Source organism: Rhinoraja longicauda, chromosome 14 (assembly GCF_053455715.1).
Source record: "Rhinoraja longicauda isolate Sanriku21f chromosome 14, sRhiLon1.1, whole genome shotgun sequence".
Taxonomy (NCBI): Eukaryota; Metazoa; Chordata; class Chondrichthyes; order Rajiformes; family Arhynchobatidae; genus Rhinoraja; species Rhinoraja longicauda.
In genome coordinates, this window is record NC_135966.1 from 34,428,350 (window position 1) to 34,454,662 (window position 26,313).

Consider the following 26,313-nt stretch of genomic DNA (forward strand, 5'->3'; position numbering starts at 1 on the left):
CAAGAGTGAATAAATTTGACAGGCAATATGTGTTTGCTAACCTGAAATGTCTTTGCCATAAATTGCAAGGAATACTTGGCCTGTTCTGAAGACTCTAGACTTTGGGCAGTATTGAAGACTAGACTTTAGAAATACAACACAGAAACAGGCTCATTTGCCAACCGAGGCCATGCCGCCCAGCGATCCCCCATGTTGGAGTATCACAAAGTGCTGGAGTAACTCAGCGGGTCAGGCAGCATTTCTGGAGAGAAGGAATGGTTTCGGGTCGAGATCCTTCTTCCAGTCTGAAGAAGTGTCTCGACCCAAAACGTCACCCATTCCCTCTCTCCTAGATGCTGTCTGACCTGCTGAGTTACTCCAGCATTTTGTGATACCTTCGATTTGTACCACCATCTGCAGTTATTTTCCTACACCCCATGCACTAGTTTTCTACACACATTTTCCTACACACAAGGAACAATTTACAATGTTTTTTTACCAAAGACAATGAAGCTGCTAACCTGTACGTCTTTGGGATGTGGGAGGGAACTGGAGCACCTGGAAGAAACCCACGCGGTCACAGAGAGAACATACAAACCCTGTACAGACAGCACCTGTAGTTACAGCAACCCAAGACTCTGGCGCTGTAAGGCAGTAGCATTTTTCTCAGTTACTCAGAGTGCCACTGATTTCATACTGAAAGCCATGTCACAATGCCAATATGATACACGTTTTTGTTGATTTAAATATATTGGATATCTCTTATGTTGGTTAAAGTAAGGATATTTACCCTTTTGTCCCAAATCTAAAACAATTACCCATGCTGAGAATTCAGAAGACCTCAGATTTTAAATGTGGTTCTGCAGCTTTTTGTTTAGGAGAATTTACAAATCTACAATTAGTGCTTGCTTCCACACAAACCAACCTAAGATAACCTTTAAAGTTAAGAGAGGAATAGCTCTCCTGTTAGTTAAGCATCAATAATGAAGCATTAAAAAAATAACTCATCACTTTCCAGATCAATTGTTAGTTAAAATGTTATTACTACAAACCCAAGAGTATGTGACAGTAAAACTACCTCTGTGAATACATGAAGTGCAATTAGGAAAGAGAGTGAGATTGAAACATTCTGAAATGGAATGGTTTCCCTGTACATATAAACTGCAATCGCACTTTAAAGAACCACATTGCATATTCTATAAACCACAAGGTGCTGGAGGATCTCAGAGGGGCATGCAACATCTGTGGAGGGAATGGACAGGTAACCTTTTGGGTTGGGACCCATCTTCAGACTGCAGTCTGAAGGGGGGCCCTGACCCAAAGCATCGCCTGTTCATTCCCTCCAGACCTGCTGATGTTTCCAGGACTTTGTGTTTTCTCCAGGTTTCCAGTTTCAACAATCGCTTGTGTACTATAAACCACATTAGTTTGCACAACAGCGCACGGGCAATGCAGAGCAGGAGTCACATTTGAATTTTGTTCACGAGTGCAATGAAGAATCTCCCATGCAACTTTTGAGTGTTCACTAAGCAGGTTTTCCCTCAGCAGTTAATTTAGAAGCACGTTTAAAAAGCATCCAGCCAAATTGGTTTTGGATCCTTTTTGGGTTAATATAAGAACAGGCAATGTCATTGATAATACCCTACCATTAATTAATAGTATCAGAAAGATGGCATTTTATTTTTTATCTTCATAATATTAGCAATAGGGTTTCTTTGTTTGGACAAAATATTTCAAACATTGGCTTTGCATATTTCAGAGATCAATAAAATCAATATGACGTATCAAAAATCATTGAATTGAATTTTGCTTTGTCATATCAGCAAGGTCAATGGGAAATAGGAAAATATATAGTTAGAATTGTGAAATAATTTCTAAGCATGAATTAATGACTCCGTATTTCTGAGCAGTGAATTAAGTTCTCAATTGAAAAAAAACAATTTAGAGCTGCTGGATTGTTTCACAATATCTTAATAATGTATTGTATTTTTTTTACACTTTTAACACCGTTGTTACTTTTAACACCGTTCTGCTTCTCTGCAGAATGATGTAATATTGTCTATGAAGTTTTGTCTATGAGGTGAATGTGTTCTCTGTGCTGTAGCGAGTAATTGAATTGAATAATGCAATGATTTTGCAGCTAATTCCTTAGGTTTGAGCTTGATGATTAATACTTGAATGTTGCACCATATAATTTAAGCACTGTTTTAGCATACTTAGAATGGTCTTTGCATCAAGTTTGATCTTTTATAATAAAAACAGAATGTCTGGTACAATCTCAAGACATTGTCCATTTTACTTTACATAAATTTAGATCAGCTATTCTATTCTCGAATATATGGAATATGGGAAACAGGTCTAAGTCTTGTCTGTCATTCAATGCAATCATACATAATAAGTGTTCCAAATTTCCTTCAACTTTAATCTGAAGTAGTATTTTCTAAATTCATTTTTAAACTTCTGCATAATTTTGATTATGTTCTCTCTACCCCATTAGTTTCTTATAACTTTAATCAAATACCCTATAACCTGTAAACAGGGGAAGCACAGTGACACAGCCTCACAGTGCCAAAGTTTGAAACTGACAAGTGTGTTGTCTGTGGAGCATGCACGTTCTCCCTGCGACCACATGGGCTTCCTTTGAGCCTCCAGTTTCCTCCCACATCCCTAAGACATGTAGGTTTGTGGGTTAATTGACCTCTGTGAAATTGCCCCTAGTGTGCAAGGAATGAATGTAACAGTGGGAACATAGAATGAGGATGACCGGGACAGCCTGTTTGCATGCTGTATCTTTCAATCAATTTCAATCAATTTCAAGTTCTATCCAAGGAATAGATTCCCTATTAATGGTTCTTTTCTTTTTAATTGATCTCCCGGAAGTTCAAGCATCATTATGAAAGATTTACATTATTCTCCCTGCAATAATAATTTATCCTTCGAATATGTGATGCCAGGAAACTGCGCACATTATTTCAGGTGTGGCCTTACTCAACCTTGTATAAGCGGCAACATAACCGTATTTATCTTAATAGTAGAATCATAAGAATGTAGATGCTGGTTTATACCAAAGATAGACAAAAACTGTGAGAGTAACTCAGCTGATAAGACAGCATCTCAGGAGAAAAAGAATGGGGGATGTTTCGGATCGGAGATGGTGAAGTGTCCCGACCCGAAACAGTTTTCTTTGTGTCTATCTTCACCATAATACTAGTCTTCCAGATATCAAGACCTCTGTTTCCTTTGTCTTTTTATAATTTTGTATTTTTATAATTTTTAGTAGTTCTGCATACATTTAGAGTTATGAACATTGATACCTGACTGTCATTGAGTCTTTCTCCATTTATGCATTAACTGCACTGGGATATGTTGTTGTAACACTAAAGCCTGACGGAGAATAGATCATTGAGCAGTAACTAGAGCTGGAGATTTTATAACTGGAATACAAATCTGAATCAGACTGAAGAAGGGTCCTGACCTGAAACGTCATCTATCCACACTCTTGAAAGGTACTGCCTGACCCACTGAGTTACTCCAGCACTCTATGTCCTTTTGTGTAAACTTCCATCTGCAGTTTCTTGATTCTAAAATCTCAACACTTATCGAAAGAATGACTTTCTCTCTCTTTCAATGCATTAGGCTGAAGGCGGGAATGACTTGTATATTCTGGTGTGCAAATGTCAATTAGCTGCTGATCACTTCCCACCTTATCCTGTAGGCTGTTTATTTTTAATTATTACCCTGCAATTCCCTTCAACTGTGTATGAATAGTGCCAGTTCAACTGGCTGCTCTCCAAATCTTTAATTTGTTCCCCAACAATCCACAAAATCTTCACAGAATTAGCTTTAGTTTTAAGTGCTTCTAATGAAGTGTAGCATAAATTAGGAAAATATATCCTCTGCCTTATAATCCCATTAAAAAAAATCCCATTTAACACATCTACAGCCTGTGTTTCCCTTCACTCTTTTTACACTTTTTGTTTCATAAGCAAGAATGACAAATGAATAGAAGATTTCTGCTATAAAATAATTCTCAACTACGTTATTAATTATTATTGTCATTATGATCCATTTAGTTGTGGAAGCAGGTTGCCGTTAATGTACTGTATTTCTCACCCACCTCTTTAGACAATGAATCTAACTGCCTAAGTTTTTCTCTGAAAGAAGTAAGGCTTTTCAAAAAGCATCTGGTTATAACTGGAAACATAAAATGTGTGGATAACCGATCTGGTTCTATTTTTATTGTTCTGTAAAACAAAAATGTGTACGAAGGCCTGTTTCCAATCTGCATAACTCTACGACTCTATGACAACTTGATACACATGTTATTTACAACACAATTTTGCTCTAAAAAGAATCATCTTCCCCCTTCAAATCCATTAAGTAGATAGCCTGTCCAATATTAAATCTGTGTACTTAAAGAATTATTAAAATATGGCATACAAGGATGAAGTGAATCTCCTAAATTTCTATAAATAACATATGAATAATACCATTGCAGTATGTGACACTCCATTGCATGATAGAATCACATAAGGCTACAGCAGGGAGCAAAGCCATTCGGCCCACCAAATACATGCCTGCTCATTGCAGGAAGAATCAAGCTAATCCTCTTCCCTTAGCATTTGCTGCTAAACTTGTAAATCCTGTCCATTAAAGGACTGATTCAGCTGTCTTCTGAATGCTTTGCTTGAGTCCTGCTGCTCCTCCAGGAAAGCATTTATAGATGCAAACCACTCATCACCTCCGTTTTTCTCTCCGAACACTTCGATCTTTTATCAATCATATTAATTCAATATCATCTGGTTCTGTCAGATCTCCCCTTCAGCTCTGTTAAAGGCAGTGCAACATCCACATCCCCAGCTCATCCACTTGACATGAGACACAAAATGCTGGACTAACTCAGCAATGGTTAGTCAAACGACATTGTCTTTTGCACTTCTTTGTATATTGTATATAAAAGGTGTATTTTCAGAATTTATCTTCGGACAAACATCCATGAACTAAAAAATGAAACAAATGAACTAAACATGAAAAAAATTAGTTCTTGGAGCCGCATTCCGGGAAGGTTTTTCAAATTTTCAATGCACTCGAATTGATAGATATACTAAAGTTAAAGTTAAAATTAACTATTATGTACATTAACCGGAGCCTTCTTTTTTTGCAGGTGAAACAACCAAACGCTGACTGGCATTTCTCACAGACTCACAGAGCAGAACTAAACAGGTATCATTTAATCTTTTATTAGTTTCTGTGTTGTTTGCCTTGTGCAAACTTTTTGAGGAACTCAGGGGAAAGGAAATGGGCAGACAACGTTTCAGTTCAGGGACTTATCTCAAACCTGAAACGCTCCTGGCCTATTTCCTTCCACAGATGCGGCCTGACCCACTGAGTTCCTCCAGCAGTTTGTTTATTCCTCAAGTTTACAACATCTGCAGTCCCTTGTGTATCCAGCCGCCTGTGTTCCTTTCCAAACTTCATGCTTGTTACTATTGCCGGAGACTTATAATGATAATGGCCCTATTAAATATTCCATGAGGTCGTGTTTGAGGTTTTTAGTTTTTTTAGTCCTTAGAAACAGCGTGGAAACAGGCCTGTAGGCCCACCATGTCCGCCCCGGCCAGCGATTCCCATACACTAGCACTATCCTACACACTATCCTACAATCTTTTACCAAAGCCAAATAACCCACAAACCTGTATGTCTTTGGAATGTGGGAGGAAACCCATGCGGTCACGGGGAGAACATACACTCTCCGTACAGACAGCACCTGTAGTCAGGATCTCTGGCACTATAAGGCAGCAACCCTACCACTGCATCACTGTGCCGCCTAGTATTTCGTTAAACTCTTGTTGATCTCTCCAAATTTCGGTTGCATTCATAAAATATTAAGAATTTATGCTCCCTCTGACATCAGTCAGCAATTTATTTCATTCATCTGCAGGATGTGGCCATTGCAGGAAAAGTAAACATGATTCACACATTGCTAATTACTCTTGAGTTAAGTGCTTGCCAGGCGATTTCTAAGGACATTTAAAGTCAAAGGCACTGCTGTGCATCTGGAAACAATTACAGTGCAGCCTAGTTAAGGTTGACAGATTTCCTTCTGCAAAGATTATTAATGAACTACCTGCATTTTAAGGAAAATCCAGATGTTTCAGGGATATCATCACCCATGCTAATTTGCAATACAGTGACTACTAAATGAACTGAATTTAAATCTTTCTGGTACCTTATTGAATTAAATTATAGAGGCTCCCTTACTTACCTTAAGGTTATGCCCTGTGGACCCTTGCTTAAGTCGAATGCTACATGAGTCAGAAATGGAAGTCCTACTATGCATACATAAATTTGACATGGAGACCACGGGAAGCACCAATGCAGAGATCAAAGGACAGCTCTGATGCGGAGACCATGGGTGAGCTCTGACTCGGAGACCACATGGTGGTCTCCGAGTCAGAGCTCCCCCATGGGCTTCAGTGGGCTTAAAGAATACTTTACGTAATGCTTTTATAAGAATGGTTCCAGGAATGAGTGGGTTAGCATATGATGAGCGTTTGACAGCACTGAGCCTCCACTCACTGGAGTTTAGAAGGTTGAGGGGGGACCTATTTGAAACTTACAGAATAATGAAAGGCATAGATAGAGTGGATGTGGAAAGGATGTTTCCACTGGTGGGGGAGTCTAGGATCAAAGGTCATAGCCTCAGAATGAAAGGGTGCTCCTTTCAAAAGGAGGTGAGGAGGAACCTCTTTCATCAGAGGGTAGTTAATCTATGGAACTCATTCCAACAGAGGGCTCTGGAGGCCAAGTCAGTGGATATTTTTAAGGCAGACATAGACAAATTCTTGATTAGAACGGGTGTCAAGGGTTATGGGGAGAAGGCACGAAAATGGGATTAGGAGGCAGAGATCAGTCATGATTGAATGGCGGAGTGGACTCGATGGGCCGAGTGGCCTAATTCTACTATAACTTGTGAACTTGTAAGTGCAAGTTTACTTAAATCGTTTATTCCATAAGTCGGGGAATATCTATAATTTCATTTGATTGTCAATGGCCTGCGGATTTATTGTCAAGTAACTAGTGCGGCCTGCAAAATGGTGGCCAGTCAGTTAAGTTGAGAAGGAATGATCTCAGTTTAGTTATCAGCCCATTATCTGAAATATTAAGTACTGAAGTGATGTATAAGGGAAGATATGTTGTCTGTTTTTAAAAGATAGCAGTAATAAAGATATTGCACATCAATTCTGAAGGACTTGACATATCGTAGTGGAGATAAAAACAATTAGGAATGTTCTACGCACATAAAAATAACTTGTTAAATGATTGAAATGTTAAAGAGGATGTGTCGGAAACACCACACTGAAAATGTGAGGCTGCAGCACATTTGTAGAACAGCAGAGTGGCGCAGCTGGCACAGAGTAGAGCCACTGCCTCACAGTGCCAGAGACCAGGTTTGACCTCGACCTCGGGTGCTGCTGTGTGGAGTTTACATGTTTACTCTGTGACTGCGTGAGTTTCAACACAGCCCAGACCATCACACAAGCAAATCTCCCTTCCATTGACTCAATGTACACATCACGCAGCCTCAGCAATGCCACCAGCATAATCAAGGACAAGTCTCCCCCCAGTCACTCCCTCCTCTCCCCTCCTCAATAAGGTACAGAAGTGTGAAGATGCACACCAACAGATTTAGATAATTTCTTCCCAGCTGTTATCAGGCAACTGAATCAAAGGTTCAAAGTTTATTGTCATGTGTACCAATTAAGGTACAGTGAAACTCGAATTACCATCCTATCAACAACTGGAGAGCGATGCTGAGCTGCTACCTATCTCACTGGAGATACTCAGGCTATCTTTAATCAGACTTTACTGGACTTTATCTTGCACTAAATATTATTCCCTTTATCATTTATCTGTACACTGTGAATGGCTTGATTGTAATCGTGTATAGTCTTTCCACTGACTGGTTAGCACTCAACAAAACAGTTAGGAACAGGGGACGTACAACGAGATCTGGGTGTCCTAGTGCGTCAGTCACTGAAAGGAAGCACGCAGGTACAGCAGGCAGTGAAGAAAGCCAATGAAATATTGGCCTTCATAACAAGAGGAGTTGAGTATAGGAGCAAAGAGGTCCTTCTGCAGTTGCACAGGGCCCTAGTGAGACTGCACCTGGAGTACTGTGTGCAGTTTTGGTCTCCAAATTTGAGGAAGGATATTCTTGCTATTGAGGGCGTGCAGCGTAAGTTTACTAGGTTAATTCCCGGAATGGCGGGACTGTCATATGTTGAAAGACTGGAGCGACTAGGCTTGTATACACTAGAATTTAGAAGGATGAGAGGAGATCTTATCGAAACATATAAGATTATTAAGGGGTTGGACACGTTAGAGGCAGGAAACATGTTCCCAATGTTGGGGGAATCCAGAACAAGGGGCCACAGTTTAAGAATAAGGGGTAGGCCATTTAGAACTGAGATGAGGAATAACTTTTTCAGTCAGAGAGTTGTAAATCTGTGGAATTCTCTGCCTCAGAAGGCAGTGGAGGCCAATTCTCTGAATGCATTCAAGAGAGAGCTAGATAGAGCTCTTAAGGATAGTGGAGTCAGGGGGTATGGGGAGAAGGCAGGAACGGGGTACTGATTGAGAATGATCAGCTATGATCACATTGAATGGCGGTGCTGGCTCGAAGGGCCGAATGGCCTCCTCCTGCACCTATTGTCTATTGTCTATTGTCTAAAAGCTTTTCACTGTACCTCGGTACACGTGACAATAAACTGAACTAAACCAAACTATTTGCTTTCTGAAATGGTGTAGCACGATTGGCAATACATGTTAGTAATTACATCAACACTGAAAACCTGTGATGGAATAAAAAATAAAGTATTAAGTGTAAAAGTAAATTCCTTATATGAGGAATAATCAGTGCTTGGAATAGTTGGCCAGACCAGATGGTGGGAGGAAAATCTTGGGATCACTTCAAAATTGCTCAAACACAACAATGAGGACAGAAAAGGGATGTAAAATTTTCCAAGAAATTAGGGTTTTAGATACACAAAACTATTTTTTTTCGTCCTTATTCTTAATATCTTCAATTTTCATTCTTAAAAAAAGCTGCAAAATATAACACCAAGCAAAATGTTCCCAACAGTAACGAACTGACAAGTACAATTAGGTTTCATTTTATGCATTGTCAAATAACATTTTCCATTATCTCATTTACAAATAAACTTGAATTAATTTTTGCTTGGATCCATTCCATTTTTTGTCACAGGCTTTTCCCATTGCTCTGCTTTAGAGCGGCAAATCAGAGCAGCGGTAGAGTTGCTGCCTCACTCGGTTAGATCCTGACTACAGATGCTGTCTGTGTGGAGTTTGTACATTGTTTCCTCTGGGTGCTCCGGTTTCATCCCACATCCCGAAGATCTGCGGGTTTTTAAGTTAATTGGCTTCTGTAAAAACTGTCCCTTGTCTGTAGGACATAGAACTAGTGAACAGGTGTACAAAGGTTGGTGTGGACTCAGTGGGCCGAAGGGCCTGTTTTCACGCTCTATTTCCAGGCTAAAACTAAATCAAACTAATACCACCCCCATAGATTCTATGGGGTGAGTGGGGGGGGGGGGGGGTGATAATTGGTAGTGGGGGAGGGGGTTGGGGGCTAACTACTTGGTATACGTGTTCATACTGATCTCAGTTTGAAGACCTAATTCCGAAGGTTTAGTTTAGAGATGCAGCATATCAACAGGCCCTTCGGCCATGAGTCTGCACCAACCAGCAATCACCCATACACTAGTTCTATCCTATACAATAACTTTCCATTAATGGAAAACTCTCCTCACTAATTTAACGAATGTTCACTGGTAGAAAGCACATGTTCCTAATTACCTTACTTTTTAATAAATAAAAGACAGATTTGGTTGTGGTCAGGAACGGAAAGCAACATTTCCTGGTCCTAAAGGCACAGTAATTAAACGATAATAGTTCAAATAGAGACCACACACATACAACTTAAAATGTCCCATCTGCAGGCAGAGGACACAGCAAATACCATGTGGTGGTGCTGAAACATATGCCTTCATTTTTTTTGAACATTTACAGTCTTTTGGAGCTTATCCTCGGTATAATCCACAATCTAATAAGAAATACACTGCAAATCAGTCAGCTGGTGAGGAGAAGGAATGGATTTAGTAAATAAGCCAATCAACAGACCTTTCTGTCCTGTGCCTCCTCCACTGTCAGAATGAGTCCACATGCAAATTGGAGGAACAGCACCTCATATTTCGATTGGGCAGCTTACAACCAAGCGGCATGAAGATTGATTTCTCTAATTTCAAGAAACCCTTGAACTCCCTCTCTCTCCATTCCTCCTCCACCCTAGCTGTCCTGCTAGATTCACTGTTCGTATCTCTTCATTATCACCTTCTCCATAGCCAACAATGGATCATTGTGGGGTCCACCTTTCCTGAGTCATCGGTGCCACCTTTGATTTGTTCAGTACCTTTCCATACCTTTGGTTTTCTGCTCCCCTGACTCTCAGTCTAAAGAAGGGTTTCAACGTGAAATGTCACCTATTTCTTTTCTCCAGAAATGCTGCCTGGCCCGCAGAATTACTCCAGCATTTTGTGTCTGTCTTCAGTGTAAACCAGCATTTGAAGTTCCTTCCTACACAGTTAGATAAATATCTATTTAGAATTTTTTTGATCTTCACTGCACGATGAACACGATGGAGCAGTGGTAGAGTTGCTGCCTTACAGCGCCAGAGATCTGGGTTCAACCCTGATGACGGGTGCTTGTCTGTATGGAGTTTGTACATTCTCCCCATCATCTGCGTGGGTTTTCTCTGGGATCTCCGCTTTCCTCCTACACTCCAAAGACATACAGATTTGTAGACTAATTGGCAAGGTATGGTTGTAAAGTGTCCCCCATGTATAGGATAGCATTAGTGTGTGGGGAAAACTGGTCAGCATGGACTTTGTTTCCGTGCTGTATCTCCAAACTAAGCTAAACCTGTAGGACAAAGAGCCTGTTCCTGTGCCATACTGTTCTACGTTCCATGTTCTATCATTGATCAGTGACCATGCTTCTTGTTGCATCTGCAGTGCCCAGTATCTGGAGGAGGAAGGAGCACGACGTGAAATACAATGTGAAGTCCAGCGTGAGGTGCATCGAGACGTGCAGCGCGAGGCATTGCGTGACGAGCCCTGCGAAGTGCCGCGCAATATTCAGCGAGATGTGCCGCGTGACCCACACTGTGACGGGCAACGTGACCCACACTGTAATGGGCAACGTGCTGCTGAGAATGATCCTGGCGGACCGAGGAAACCCATGTGCGCAAGGCCTCCAGCCATCCCAGGTTAGTGTTGGACAAACGACAACGTGCGTGTTGGAGATGAACTCCCAGATAAGTCAAAGCAATAACCACCCCCAGCCTTTCTATTTCCAGCTAGGATAGAAAAGTGGGGTGACTGGTAAACTAGGCTGATTACTCAGAATGTAGAGGTCCGAGTAAATAGTAGTTAATAAGCTAAAGAATAACTCTGAGTAAATATTAGTTTTTTAAAATGTATTCTTCTCTATCTTAGTAGAGATATGAAACATCTAGAATGAATCATCAGCAAAATAACTTTATACGTGTAGTTAAGTAGCAGCAGCTCATTGAAAAAATAAATGTCGCTTCATGTAGTTAGTGAGGAAACTCAGAAAAAAATTATTTGCCGCAAAAGGTTGCAAATTAGGATTACCTGTATTTTATGAATGAAGATTTGCACAGGGAATCATTTATAGGTAGGTATAAGGGATCATAACCTAAAAGCAATAAGTCACTTGCCATCTCTGTGTTTCAGGTAGCCACCAATCTAAAGTTCATCTCTCTTACAGATTAACCTGAAATTCCTGTGAGAATCATAGTCCAAGAGATGCAACTCATCATGGGATAGGTTTAGGTCAATGAGACTGTTTGCAAATATTGAGCAATTATCTATTATCAAAGTATCTATAAAATTCAATGGTCAATGGTTCTTTGATGTCACATGTACAAACGTACAATGAACTTTTTTTGCATGCAGTTTGGTAAAGTATTGCCATACCTAAGCACAATCCCTGATTAGTACAAAGTACATAGAAATTGTCATCTGAGACCGCATGCAAGAGTTGCCAGGTTTTGGCAACATTTTCAAAGTCCAGTCCGGTCAGCGCACTTGGTCTCCTGGAGCAGCGCCCGATCCATGTGAGCCCCAGGCTGCTGCAGGGCCTCTAGCCATCGTCTCCGTCCGGATCATCCAGCAAACCGTGGTCACTCTCCTCCCCCGACCACCTTCAACCATTGTGCACCGGGGGCGCCTCCCGCAGCCGACATTGAGGGTGCGGAAGGTAAGAACCTGGTTCACTCTTTTATCAGCCCCTGCTCTTGCATACACAATCACCAGCTCCCTCCATCATCCAGTATTTTACTCCTCCATTCTCCTTCTTACATCCTCCTTCCTGTATTTTACTGCATTTGTTAACAGATTGAAAATTGACAAAAAAACTTTTTTAAAAGCATCACAAATTTCCCTGACACATTTTACCACCAAAGCATTGTAATAGCACGAAGGGGCATCATAAGGAAAAATGTTGTCCTCTAAAAAGAAAGAATGTGCCCCAAATGGTGAAGGAATAGAGTTGTCTGGAAATTGTCCACAAGATATTGGTAAATTTATCAGGAATTAAGCATCTAGATTTGTGGAATGCATGGAAAAGACAAGAACCTCAAGGCTGTTCAATCAGTAGGTGCAAGGGAAAGAAATAAAATGGCGTGTTGGAAACATTTAAGGCCAAAAATTATTATGTTAATTTTATGTAAAAAATTAAACGATTCACTTTTTACTGTAGTAAAATAATGCATTTGTTGGCAATCTCAAATAAAGGCAGAAAGTGCTGGAAATCTTTAATCGGACATGAAGTATCTGTGGAGAGAGAAATAGAGTTAATTTTTCATGTTGATCATTTTTCAAGTCAGTGACTTGAAACATTAACTCTGCTCTTTTTCTCACCACCTGTTGTCTAGTCTGTGAGTATTTCTAGCATTTTCTGCTTTGTATTTTTTTTAATAGTCTAGATTAGTTTAGTCGGTTTAGTTTGGTTTATTATTGTCACATGTACCAAGGTACAGTAAAAAGCTTTTTTGTTGCGTACAATCCAGTCAGCGAAAAGTCTATACATGATTACAATCAAGCCGTCCACAGCCTACAGATACATGGTGAAGGGTAGTAGTATTTACTGTGCATAGTTAGTTGAAGAAAATCTGCTGTGAAATAAAGATTTAGAAGGAGTGGAACCATTGTAATGAATGATAGCAGATCCACTTCTGGGACCACCACGCAAAGAGTCATCTGACTTTGACGCCATCATGTTACTTTCTGGCCCCAGCTTGTTCCCTTCATTCTGAATTAATTAAATTAATTTTCAAGGCCAGAGAGTGTATTCAGCAGCAATTATCGCATATTGCACCATTTAAACTCTGAGTATAGTGGCCCATACTTTTTTCAGCTGCTTTTGATGAAGATGTTAGGCAAATTCCTAATGTTTCTGGCATTGCAATCGTTTCACTTCTCCATCTGTTTGGACAACTGCAACAGCATACCCTATGGAGGAGTAACATGTCTCAAGAGAGGAGATTTGTGTTTAACTGCACATGTTTGGGTGCATGAGGTTGCTGTCTGATTTACCCTATAATAACAACAAGTAGTAAATTATAGTAAAATACAAGGCTTGTATTTTGGCCCATGGATTTCGTGAGTCACTGACCTACAAATACGTCTCAATTTCCTCCTGAAGTAGAGGCAGTCAGGCATCATACATTAAACAGGCTATTGCCTTTGGTAAAGAAATATTAAACATGTTAAACGAGGAGGAATGGTGACACAACGGTAGAGTTGCTGCCTTAGAGCATCAGAGATTCGGGTTTGATCCTGACCACATGTGCTGTCTGTATGGAGTTCGTATGTTCTCCCCATGACCAGTGTGGGTTTTTTCTGGGTGCTCTGGTTTCCTCCCACACTCTGAAGACGTACAGGTTTGTAGGTTAATTGGCTTCAGTAAAATTGTAAATTGTCCCTAGTGTGGGCAGGATAGTGTTAAAGGGGATCACTAGTCGGCACAGACTTGGTGGGCCGAAGGGCCTGTTCCGCAGTATCTCTGAATTAAATGGAAAAAAAAATCTCAATCTCCTCTTGGAGTAATGACAGTCAGGTATCATACATTAAACAGATTATTGCCTTTGGTAAAGAAATATTAAGCATGTTAAACATTTGTCCATGAATCTCTCACTGCGGGGGCCTTTGGAAGGGAAACTGGCTGTTCTTATAAAGAACAAACAGGATGTAAGAAGGGCCTGGCTTCATTCCAATGGTTCTTCCTCTTTAATAAATAATAAAAACAGATCCGATGACATCTCGTGAACAGCTTAGGAAAGAGCAGATGAAAGCAACAGCTTGCATAAGGCTTTTGTCTTCGGCTATGTCAAGGTAAACTCACCAAATAATTTCTAAATTTGGAAGTAGTTATAATTGAAACGTTTGTGTGATATTTTTGGAAAAAGCCAACTGCACAGTGAAGTCCAAGATAAGTTGGAATGACAGCATGCTATAGGGCAAAATAGAAACATATGTTGCATTTCCTGTTCTTGGGATTTATCTGTATCTCAGCAGGAACAAATTAGGGGCCAGACGAGGGATATTCAGTTTTTATAGTAAGTAGTATAAACTATATCTTTTCTTTCAGTGAACTCCACATTATGCCACTTTCTCTCATAATGTTGTTTTTAAATGTGCTATACAAATAAAATTGACTTGACTTGACTTGATAATAAGTTCATAAGTCATTGGAGCAGAATTCAGCCTTTCAGCCCATCGAGTCTACTCCACTATTAAATCATGGCTGATCTATCTTTCCCTCTCAACCCCATTCTTCTGCCTTCTCCCCATAACATTTGATACCTTTTCTAATCAAGAATCTGTCGATCTCCACTTTAAAAATACTACAGTGACACAGACTTGCCTTCTTAAGTTAGTGCATTGAGTATAAGAGTCAGGAGGCAACTGTTGCAGCTTTATAGGACTTTAGTTAGTGCCATTTGAAGTATCGATGGAGAAAACATACATTGCTGGAAATGTAGGTTCAGAAGCGGATGCCACGTTGCAAAGCTAATCAAATACTCGCATTCCCAACTTGAAAATACGTCTGTCAATTTCAGCTTACACATTGGAAATGGTTATTTACTTTTTTTACAATCTATTTACTGTCTGACAAATTCCACATATCTATTTCATCTTCAAGATGAGTTTTACAGAAATATTAAAGATAGACACAAAGTGCTGGAGTAACTCAGCAGGTCAGGCAGCACATTAACACATCAGTGCACTGCAGATGTCCCAAGTGCTTTTAGCAGAAGGCTGAACCATTACCTCCTTTTGGGAATAACTAATTACAAACTTTTCCCCAGGCTGATCTGTGAATGTTTCATCGAAAGATCTGCCCCATTAGATTCTACAATCTGCAGTCTATTTTGCGTAACCACACAACTTTTAAAAATCTGGAGATATATCACTGGATTTCTACAGAATATCCTGAATTTCATTTTGTAATCATTTAACATGAGGATAAATGCTTTAGTTCAGACCGTTCAATTATGATAACTGCCATTTGGAAACTCATGTGAGAAATGTAGGACTTTATTATTTTGAACACAGGAGGATGAGGGGTGATCTTATAGAGGTATTCAAAAACATGAGAGGAATAGATCAGGTAAATGCAGTCTTTTGCCCAGAGTAGGTGAATGAAGAACCGGAGGACTTAGGTTAAAGGTGAGGAGGGAAAGATTTACTGGGAGACTGAGGTATCATTTTTGAATACAGAGGTTGGTGGGTATACTGTATGGAACGAGCTGCTGGAGGAGGAAGTTGAGGCACGTACTATCTTATAATTTAAGACACAGTTGGACATGTGCATGGATAGAGTAGGTTTAGAGCATGATGGGCCCAGTGCGGGCAGGTGGGGCGAGTGTAGATGGGGCACATTGGTTGGCATGGACAAGTTCAGTCGAAGGGCCCAATTCCACACTGTCTAATAAGACTCTAACCAGAACTTAATTCTGTAACCATTTAACGTTAGGATGGATGCCTGAGTTCAGTCCCTTCAATTATGATGACATGCATTTGGAAACTTAGAGGAGAAATAGCTGCACATATGTGCTAACAGGAAGATGCAAAACTCCAGGGTCTCTGGGCTGCCGTGCTTAATTCAGGACATGCAGTGTAGCTCTGTGTGAAGGATATTGTGCTCTCTGCAGTGTAACTAGATTCTCAGCTTGTATTCACACCATGACAGCAATGTGCTTTCACTTAGCAGTAACACTATGACTGCAGTACATTTGCAGTGTCACTTCCAACTTGGGGGACTAAGCTGGCAGTGGCACTAATCACAATGAAGTTTACAGAAGCAGTAAGCTTCTTTGTGACACCAATTTGGGCCTTGCCCTGCTACCTGCTTCACACAGGGACACTTTTAACTGCGGGCAGTGAATGGGAAGGTGTTAGATCCATAAGACGATAAGACATGGGAGCTGAATTAGGCCGTTCGACCCGTTGAGTCTGCTCCGCCGTTCGATCGTGGGTAGTCTATTTTTTCCCCTCAACTCCATTCTCCTGCCTTCTCCCTGTAATCTTTGATGCACTTACTATTCAAGAATGCATCAATCTCCGGTTTGACCTGTTCCTGTGCTAAAGGTATGTCCTTTTATTCTGAGGTTGTGTTCTCCAGTCCTAGACTCTCCCACCAATGGAAACGTCCCCTTCACATGCACTCTATCCAGGCCTAAGTTGCACATGGATCGCTTATACGCCGTAGACATCTTGTCACAGCTAAAAGACTACAGGAGAGTTGGAGATTGATTAGTCACCACCTCTCGCGCTGTAGGATTTAGACCTTGTTTGGAAGAAAGGTAATTAAGATTACCTAGAAATGGATGGGAAAATGATGTCAGACAGGCCAGCATCATTTCTACAGTAGATGGACACTAAGTGCTGGAGTAACTCAGCGGGTCAGCCAGAGTTTAGTTTAGTTTAGTTTAGTTTACTTTAGTTTACTTTAGTTTACTTTAGTTTACTTTAGTTTAGTTTATTTTCACGTGTGCCAAGGTACAGTGAAAAGCTTTTGTTGCATGCTAACCAGTCAGCAGAAAGACAATGCATGATTAAAAGTGAGCCATCTACAGTGTACAGATACATGAGAAAGGGAATTACATGAATAATGTTTAGTGAAAGATAAAATCCGATAAAGTTCGATCAAAGAAAGTCTGAAGGTCTCCAATGAGGTAAATAGTAGCTCAGGACTGCTCTCTCGTTGTTGGTAGAGTGGTTCAGTTGCCTGATAACAGCCGAGAAGAAACTGCCCCGATAAAGGATTTATCTCCCCAGATGCTGCCTGACTCGTTGAATTACTCCAGCAATTTTTGTCTATCTTTGGTATAAACCAGCATCTGCAGTTCTTTGTATCATTTCAACAATATCTTGCCACATCAAAAATAATTTTATCTTTGCACAGCCAATTTATTAGTTGTTTCTAATAAACGCTTTACGAATCATTCCTCATTGGATACAAATGGGTGAGTAAAGGCAGTACATGCAGTTACCAATCTATACTTCAAATTTGTACGAACATGATGCCAAGACCAACTCTTACTTGTGTGCACACATTCCCTGCATATTCAATGCCTATCCAAAAGTCTCTTAAATGCCACTATTGTATCTTCCTCAACCACCATCCCTGGCAGCACATTCCAGGCACTAAGCACCCTCCATGTAAAAAGCAGGCCGCGCACGTCTTCTTTAAACTTGGTCCCTCTCACCTTAAATCTGCTCTCAAGTATTGGATTTTTCCATCCTGAGAAGAAGGTCCCGACTGACCACCCTATCGACACCTCTCATAATTTCATATACAAAATATGTAACTACTTTCACACGACTACCATGGTGGCTCTAAAGGATTGAAAGCATTACCTCAGGATAATGTAAATTTGTAGGATTAATGTAGCTAAAGAAAAGGTGAAGAAAGGTCAAATAAAGATAATTTTAACCTTCATTAAGAGTAACATATAATAGGAGATAAAATTACTTGTAATTCTCAGATATCCTTACCCTTCCCATCTCTATTTTTCAACTCAGTCTATTCTACACTCCAGAACCTATTACCTGTCCTGCCTGTATCCTTATAAAGTTGTCGTAGTTATGTCTCAAACAACTACCTGCCCATCAATTGCCATGACGCATATTTTGCATAATTTTATATTTGATATTATTAGAGTGACACGAACCCAAAATAACATTTCATTAAATTTCACAGAAGATGGAAGGCCTGCAGAGAATAAAAAGATAGCAAATTTTACAAAATCTCCTAAAGATGCAAAAATTCATAAGGAAATCAGATTTGTTTTAAGCATTATAGGACAAAACTTTAGTGTCTTCAGGGTTACAGCGAGGAAACAGGCCGTTCAGCCCACCAAGATCGCATCAACCAATGATCACCCCCATACCCTAACACTATCCTAAACATCAGGGACAATTTCCCGATTTTGTCATCAAAGCCAATTAACCGACAAACCTGCACGTCATGAGAGTGTTGGTGGCAACCCCAACTCTGTCCACAGGATCGAACCTGGGTCTCTGGCGCTTTAAGGCAGCAACTCTACCGCTGTGCCACTGTTCCGTCTTCTGTCCCTCATTTTTAAGGAGCTTTTAATTTAATCTATTATTTCAGCTAGAGGCATCAGAAATGAAAACTTCGCATCTAATGAAACATCTGCTGCTGTTTTATTGAGCTGAACACCAGTTTCTCTCATTGGGTGGGGTATGGGGGAAAGTGCAGTATGCGCCATTTGAAACGTGCTGTTAAAAACTAAGCTCCATCAATATTTCAGAATAATTTCAAAAGCTATTTCTAAATATGCTCAATTTTGATTTCTTAATTTTACACTTGGTAAGGTTTAATGTTTTAAACTCACAAATGATCTCCCATAAGATGTTGAGCCCAATATGATCAGAATAGGATACATTGAGTATCATATTAAAATACGCCATCAAGTCATAGAGCAAAACAGCACATAAACAGGCCACTTGAACACCAAGCATGTGCTGACCATAAACCTAGCATTTTCAATAGTCCTACATTAATCCTATTTTATAAGCTCTTCCTTCTCATAATGAATCTCACAATTAATATTAGTTGTGTTTCTAATTCAAAATGGTGCATTATTCTGTAGCCAGAGGGTGGTGAATCTGTAGAATTCATTGCGTTGGACGGCATTGGAGGTCAAGTCATTTGGTATTTTTAAAGTGGAGATTGACAGGTTTGTGATTAGCAAGGCTGTCGAAGGTGATGGGAGAAGACGGAAGAATGGGGTTGAGAGCGAAACATAGATCAGCCTTGATTAAATGGCGGAGTAGACTCGATGGGCCAAATGGCCTAATTCTGCTTCTATGAACTTATAGAACAGTGCAGCACAGGAACAGGTCATTTAGCCCTGTTATATAATCTACCCAAGATTTTGATATGTTACTTGTGTTCATTCTGATTTGCTGGAATTATAAGTGTTACCCCCTTTATAGCGATCCCTGTGATTGCCTGCTCTTCTTTTAATTTGATTTGGTGCATTAATATTGCATATTTTAATTATGTCCTGGAACCTGGATCAGATCTCAGAAAATGCTTAATCTTCCATTATGACCTGGCAAATTGTGCAATGATACTTATTTTCATCAAACGTTGCCTTCCTTGTTGAGTCTGTGGATTTGGGATATTAATTAGTAAGGAGACGTGTGCAGTTTAAGGAAGAGAAAGATGGTCAATATGGTCACATGGCTGGCTGCCATTTTTGGTTTGCTGAAAGTTAAAGACAGGAAGGCAACAGAGTTGTTCCTGGATAACATTGCCCAAAGGGAAAAGGCAGGCGAATGGGTTTGTGAGAGAAAAATAGATCGGCCATTAGCTGCCATTTTAGCTTTGCAAACTGTTCTGTACCAAAGTCCAAAACAATCAAGATGCCCATTTGTTCTATGGCTTCTTAGAAAAATGTAGGTTACAGCACTTGAATGACAACAGTATCAGAATTCCTTGTGATATCCCCAGAGTTGAGTAATCCATGTGTCAAGCATTGAACAAAGCTCATGCTTGTGAACGAACAACTGGATCATGTACCACAAGAATGTTGTGCGCGTTAAATTGTCCCCAGTTTGAATCACTGCCTTCAGAAGGGATTACCAAATGGAAATCGTGATACATTCCCACAGTTTTAACACAGCGGATGTGGAGAGAATGGTTCCTCTTGAGGGAGAATCCAGATCCAGGGGTTATTGTTTGAATTTACAGGGTCACTCTTTTAAAATAATAAAGAGGCACTCTTTTTCTCTCAAGAGTCATAGAGTCATTGCGGCACAGAGCATGGAAACAGGCCCTTCGGCCCAACTTGCCCGCGCCGCCAAATCTTTGTAACTCTTTTCCTTGAAAGTTGTGGAAGCAGAGTTTTTAAATATTTTTACGACAGGATTAAATAGATACTTGGTACCAAGGGCCAGAAAGGTTTCTGAGGGTGAACAGTTGTCATTATTATCACATTAGCTGTCTATTAAATGGTAAAGAGAGCCAAGTGACCTCGTCCACTCCTAATCTGTACGTTCTACAAGTCGTGAGTATGAGTTCTTCACAAAATTTAATTGCAGCTCTTTATAGATACAGTGTCCTGCATTTGTACGTTCCCACAATTTATTTTACATGGACGGCATGGTGGCACAGTGGTGGAGATGCTGTCTCACAACACCAGTAACTCAGCTACGTTCTTCCTATGACTGCATGGGTTTTCTCTGGGTGCTCCGGTTTCTTCCCACACTCCGAAGACGTGCAGGTTTGTAGGTTAATTGGCTTCTGTGATAAATTCTAAAATTGTCCGTAGTGTGTAGGATAGTGCTAGTGTGCAGGGTGATCGCTGGTTAGTGCAGACTCGGTGGGCCGAAGGGCCCGTTTCCATGCTGTATCTCTAAAGTCCAAAGTATATATATTTTAGTAGAATCAAATGAAAAATAGATGTGTTAAGATAAAACTTCCATTTCATCTTTTGCTTCCTCCAATCCATTTAAAAATAATTTAACCCCGTATTCTTTAAAAGGTATAAATTTTCAATGTAACATCAGTCCATTGTAAGGCTTCTCCATATTCACAATGTCAGTCCTTACTCCAAACTCTCGCACCCACCTATCAATTTACTGAATAACCATTCCTCATGTCATACAGCAATGTCAGAAGGATATTCCCTGACTACATTGGAACCAAACTCAAACACAAATGTACACTTGCTTTCCACCAGGGGTCACAGTGCTGGTCATAGTGAGTGAGGGTTTAGTTTAGTTTTGAGATAAAGCATAGAAACAGGACCTTCGGCCCACTGAGTCCAGGCCGACCGTCAATCACCCATTCACACTAGTTCTATGTTATCCCACTTTCCCATCCACTCCCTACACACTCGGGGCAATTTACAGAGGGCCAATTAACCTGCAAACCCGCACGTCTTTGGGATGTGGGCAGAAACCGGAAAGTCACGTGGTCACAGGGAGAATGTGCAAACTCCACACACTGATAACAGCTGAGGTCAGGATTGAATCTGAGCCTTTGGCGCTGTGAGGCAGCAGACTTCTGCCCTGTGTTGATTTTCTCACTCATCTCATCCCAAGCATTACTGATTTTTACAGCTCTGCATCAAGACACTCCTGCATTCAATCATGGCTGATCTATCTTTCCTTCTTAACCCATTCTCCTGCCTCCTCCCCACAACCTTTGATGCCCTCACTAATCAAGAATCTGTCAATCTAGCCTAATGTCTGGTCTAATCTTTTCTCATTGTCCAGACTAAACTGCTGGTGTATTTGGAGATGGAAACACACAGCAGGAAGCTGCAGCCCAAACCTAATTATAAATCTTGCAGCTCGAATGAGAGGCAATAAAAAGAAAATCAGTTTCCTTGCCCTTCACAGATCACTTGCCTGTTCTGGCCACAAGATGTGAATGAGCCTGGAGCTCATCAATCTTTTGTTAGAAGCTGGCAGCTGCAGTATGTATGTTCTCAGTTACATTCACATCAAATCAGGATGGAACTGGCTTCCGTATCTGAGATTTTCATGTGCCCTGACATTTTAAGTAAATTTGCTGCACATTGCCTATTGCAATCCATGTGTTGTTTAATAAATTAAATACCCAGCTAGTGACTTTGTCAATTATGGGCATCACAGTGGCACAGCAGTAGAAGTGCTGCCTCATAGCACCAGAGACCCAAGTTTGATCCTGACTGTGGGTGCTGTCTGTGTGGAGTTTGTACATTCTCCCTGTGACCGCATGAATTTTGTCCGGGTGCTCTGGTTTCTACTGTGCTACTGTGAACCCTCATCCTGGCCCTCAGTTCTTAAGCTTCTGGTTTACAATACGTTGAATGCCACCCATACTTTGCAATTGGCTCTGAGACATTCTGCCTGTACCATTCCTTCTAGCTCTGACTTTTGCTCTTTGTGTCCTTTTTTCATCCTTTAGAATTTAGACAGAGAAACGGCGTGGAAATAGGGAAATAGGGCATTTAGCTCACCAAGTCCGAGTTCTCCGAGCTCAGTAAGCAGCCTGTACACGAGCACTATCCTACACCCTAGGGACAATTTACAATTTGCAGAAGCCAATTAACCTCCAAACCTGTACGTGTTTGAAGTGTGGGAGGAAACGGGAGCACCTGGAGAAACCCCATGTAGTCACAGGGACAGCGTACAAACACCGTGTAGACAGAACCTGAGGTCATGATCGAACCCAGTTTGCTGGAGTTGTGAGGCAACAACTCTTCCGCTGCGCCATTGTGCCGCCCTTCTACCACTTGCCAAAAATGGATTGCCTCGTAGATCTTGACACATTAAGGGAAATAGGTGCCCCAAACCATCATTTCTAGACCTCTTAATATTATACTGCTTGATTAATCTCCTAACCTCCTTTGTCCAGAGAAAACAATCCCTGCCCATCCAATCTTTTATTTATGCTAAATGTTTTCAGCCCTGGCAATGTGCTCATAAATCTTTGTATCCTTTCCAGCTCAGCAAATGAGATTGTAGATCTATCGATCTGTTACTTGTGTCTATCGTCTTTGAAATTTAATTTCAACATCTCTTGTGAATACAAAACCAGAATATAAAATGGATTAAAACACAGCACGGTATTCTGTGAGCACAAAGTACCCTGAAGAATGCCACAAAATTGTTGACATAACTTATTGTGGTTGGACTGACCTCTTAAAAGCCTTCTTTATTACCGTTTTCATGGGTTTGTCTATGATAGTCGGTCATAGCAAATGACTTTGATGTAAAGCATGATTTGATTATGAAAAGATGCCAAAGCTTAATTAACTTGGAAAAGGATAAAAAGGCTACTTAAAAGAGCAGACATTGGGACCAACTGAATTCCTGAATGAGACAAATCAGAAGATGCCTTTGTGCAATCAAATTTGTTTTTCCGTTTTGATTGCAAAGCTACTTCAATCTTACAATCATGAATGGTTCTCTTTCTGCATCAATGAAGACATCTGTAGTGTTTATTTAAAATTAATGAATTGACATGGGATGCAGTTGAATGAATATTTTGGCAAGATTCTGAGAAACGTCCCATTTAGGAAGAAGTGAAGCATGCATTCAGTATAATAAAAATGAACTACATTTATATAGTCATAGAATCATGGAGTCATACAGTGTGGAAATAGGTACTTTGACCCAAACTGCCCATGCCGACCAACATACTCCATCTATACTAGTCCCACCTACCTGTGTTTGGCCCATATCCCTCTAAACATATCCTATCCACCTAAATGTTTCTTAAACGTTGCGATAGTACCTGCCTCAAATACCTCCTCTGGCAGCCCATTCCATACACCCATGTGTCTGTGTCTGTAAATAAGTTACCCGTCAGGTTCCTATTAAATCTTGTTCCCTTCACCTCAAACCTAAGTCCTCTGGTTCTCAATTTGCCTATACTGGGCAAAATAATCTGTTCCTCCCATGATCTTGTACACCTCTATAACATCAATCCTCATCCTCCTACGTGCAGAGGAATAAAGTCCTAGTCTGCTCAACCTCTCCCTATAGCCCAGGCCCTCAAGTCCTTACAACATCCTCATAAATCTTGTCTGTACCCTTTCCAGCTTGACATCTTTCCACTAACATATATAGTGCACTTAATTTAGAGAAACATCCCAGCAGGTTTTAAAGGTTTCAAAGGTCTTTTGTTGTCACGTGTACCAATTAAGGGACAGTGATATACGAATTACCGTACAGCCATACTAAAAAAAAGCAACAAGACACACAACTACGTAAAAGTTAACATAAATATCCATCACTGCGGATTCTCCACATTCTTCACAGTGATGGAGGCAATAAAGTCCAAGCTTCTTCCTCTTTATTCTCCCGTGGTCGGGGCGGTTGGGGTGATCGAAGCTCCCGCAGCCAGCGGTCGAAGCCCCTGCGTTGGGGCAATCAAAGCTCTCGCGTCGGGGCGATCGAAGCTCCCGCGTCGGGGCGATTGAAGCCCCCGTGTCGGGCGATCGAAGGTCCCACGTCGGGGCGATTGAAGCCCCCGTGTCGGCCGATCGAAGGTCCCGCGTCGGGGCGATTGAAGCTCCCGCGTCGGGCGATTGAAGCTCCCGCATTGGGGCAATCGACGCTCCCGCGTTAGGGCGATTGAAGCTCCTGCTACTTGGTGCTCCTGAACTTGGTCTCTAACCAGAGACCACGAGCTCCATGATGTTAAAGTCTGCAGGCTCCCGCGGTTGGTGCTCAGAGATCAATCCCTGGCAAAGGGATGGTGAGCTCCATGATGGTAAGTCTGCAGGCTCCCACGGTTGGAGCTCTCGAAGTCGGTCTCCAGCAACGGCCGCCAACTCCTCAATGTTAGGTCACAGTGCGGACGGAGATACGAAACGGAAAGAAAAATCGCATCTCCGTCGAGATACGAGATTAAAAAAAGTTTTCCCCAAGCCCCCCCCCTCCCAGCCCCCACATAAAACAAGCTAAAGAACACTAAAAACATACATTTAACACATACTATTAAAACAACAAAGAAGAAAGGGACAGACAGACTGTTGGCGAGGCAGCCATTGCTGGCGCCACCCGGTGGAATATTGATATTTGAGAAAGATGTGTTGCCCCAAGGAACCATCAGCTGGGAATACTGATTTAACAGTATCAGGTTGCAGTAACTCAGCGGGACAGGCAGCATCTCTAGAGAGTAGGGATGAGTGACGTTTCGGGTCGAGACCCTTCTTCAGACCTGAATCTGAGTCTGAAGAAGGGTCTCGACCCAAAGAGTCACCCATTCCTTCTTTGAGAGATGCTGCCTGCCCCGCTGAGTTACTCCAGCATTTTATGTTGACCTTCAATTTAAACCAGCATCTGCAGTTCTTTCCTGCTCTAAAAGATTAGAGTCACAGGGAGAATGTATAAACTCCGCACAGATGGCACTCATGGATAGGATCGAAACCGGGTCTCTAGCGCTGTAAGGCAGTAACTGTGCCACTGTGCCGCACTGCAAGAGGTGCAATTTCTAATGGAACAGCACAGCCTAAGCTCTGCATTTTTGTGCCAGCATTAATTTTGTGCAAGGGCTCGAAGAAATTATGATTTCAGACTCAAAGCTGCTTCCCACCATGCCATTGTTGGGCAAATCACACTTCATCACAGCGATAAGCTGCTGAGCATGCACACAATCCTGTACATTACAGTCAACATCTTGGAAGCATTTTTCCTTTCTACTAGAATAGTCTGACTCAAATGGATGTAAGTGTCCAGTCACATCATTTCTCAGAAGGATGGGCACAGTAAAGGCAATTACACTCCCATGCATATTCTCCCAGTCCATACACTGTCTGCCAAGGCGCCAGCTCTCTAGGTGCAGGTGCAGGTCTAAAAATAAACCAGCATTTCAAATCATTACAATCACATGGGACTCAGTGCAGCTCATAACTTGTGCTCTGCAAAAAACTCACCAATCTGATTTTAACAGAAGCCATGCATTTTTTAAATTACTGCACTCATACAATGGCTCCTTGGACTGTTTATAGAATATAGAACATAGAACAGTACAGCACAGCACAGGAACAGGCCCTTCAGCCCACGATGTTTGTGCTGAATACAATGCCAACTTAAACTGATCTCATCTGCCTGTATATAATCCATATCCCTCTATTCCCTGCACTTCCAGGTGGCTATATGAAAGCCTATATGAAAATCCATTATCGTATCC

At 41.1% G+C, this 26,313-nt stretch overlaps 1 protein-coding gene across 19 annotated transcripts in view; it reads left to right on the top strand.

Moving 5' to 3' along the window:
* The window catches only part of LOC144600208 (protocadherin gamma-B2-like), a 219,018-nt gene that overhangs the window by 163,787 nt on the left and 28,918 nt on the right, over positions 1-26,313 (top strand). For all 19 annotated transcript variants that reach the window (XM_078411722.1, XM_078411703.1, XM_078411708.1 and 16 more), the window contains 2 exons: positions 5,144-5,202; positions 11,073-11,326. In XM_078411722.1, coding sequence (XP_078267848.1) covers positions 5,144-5,202; positions 11,073-11,326 — 313 coding nt within the window. The remainder of the gene's footprint in view (positions 1-5,143; positions 5,203-11,072; positions 11,327-26,313) is intronic.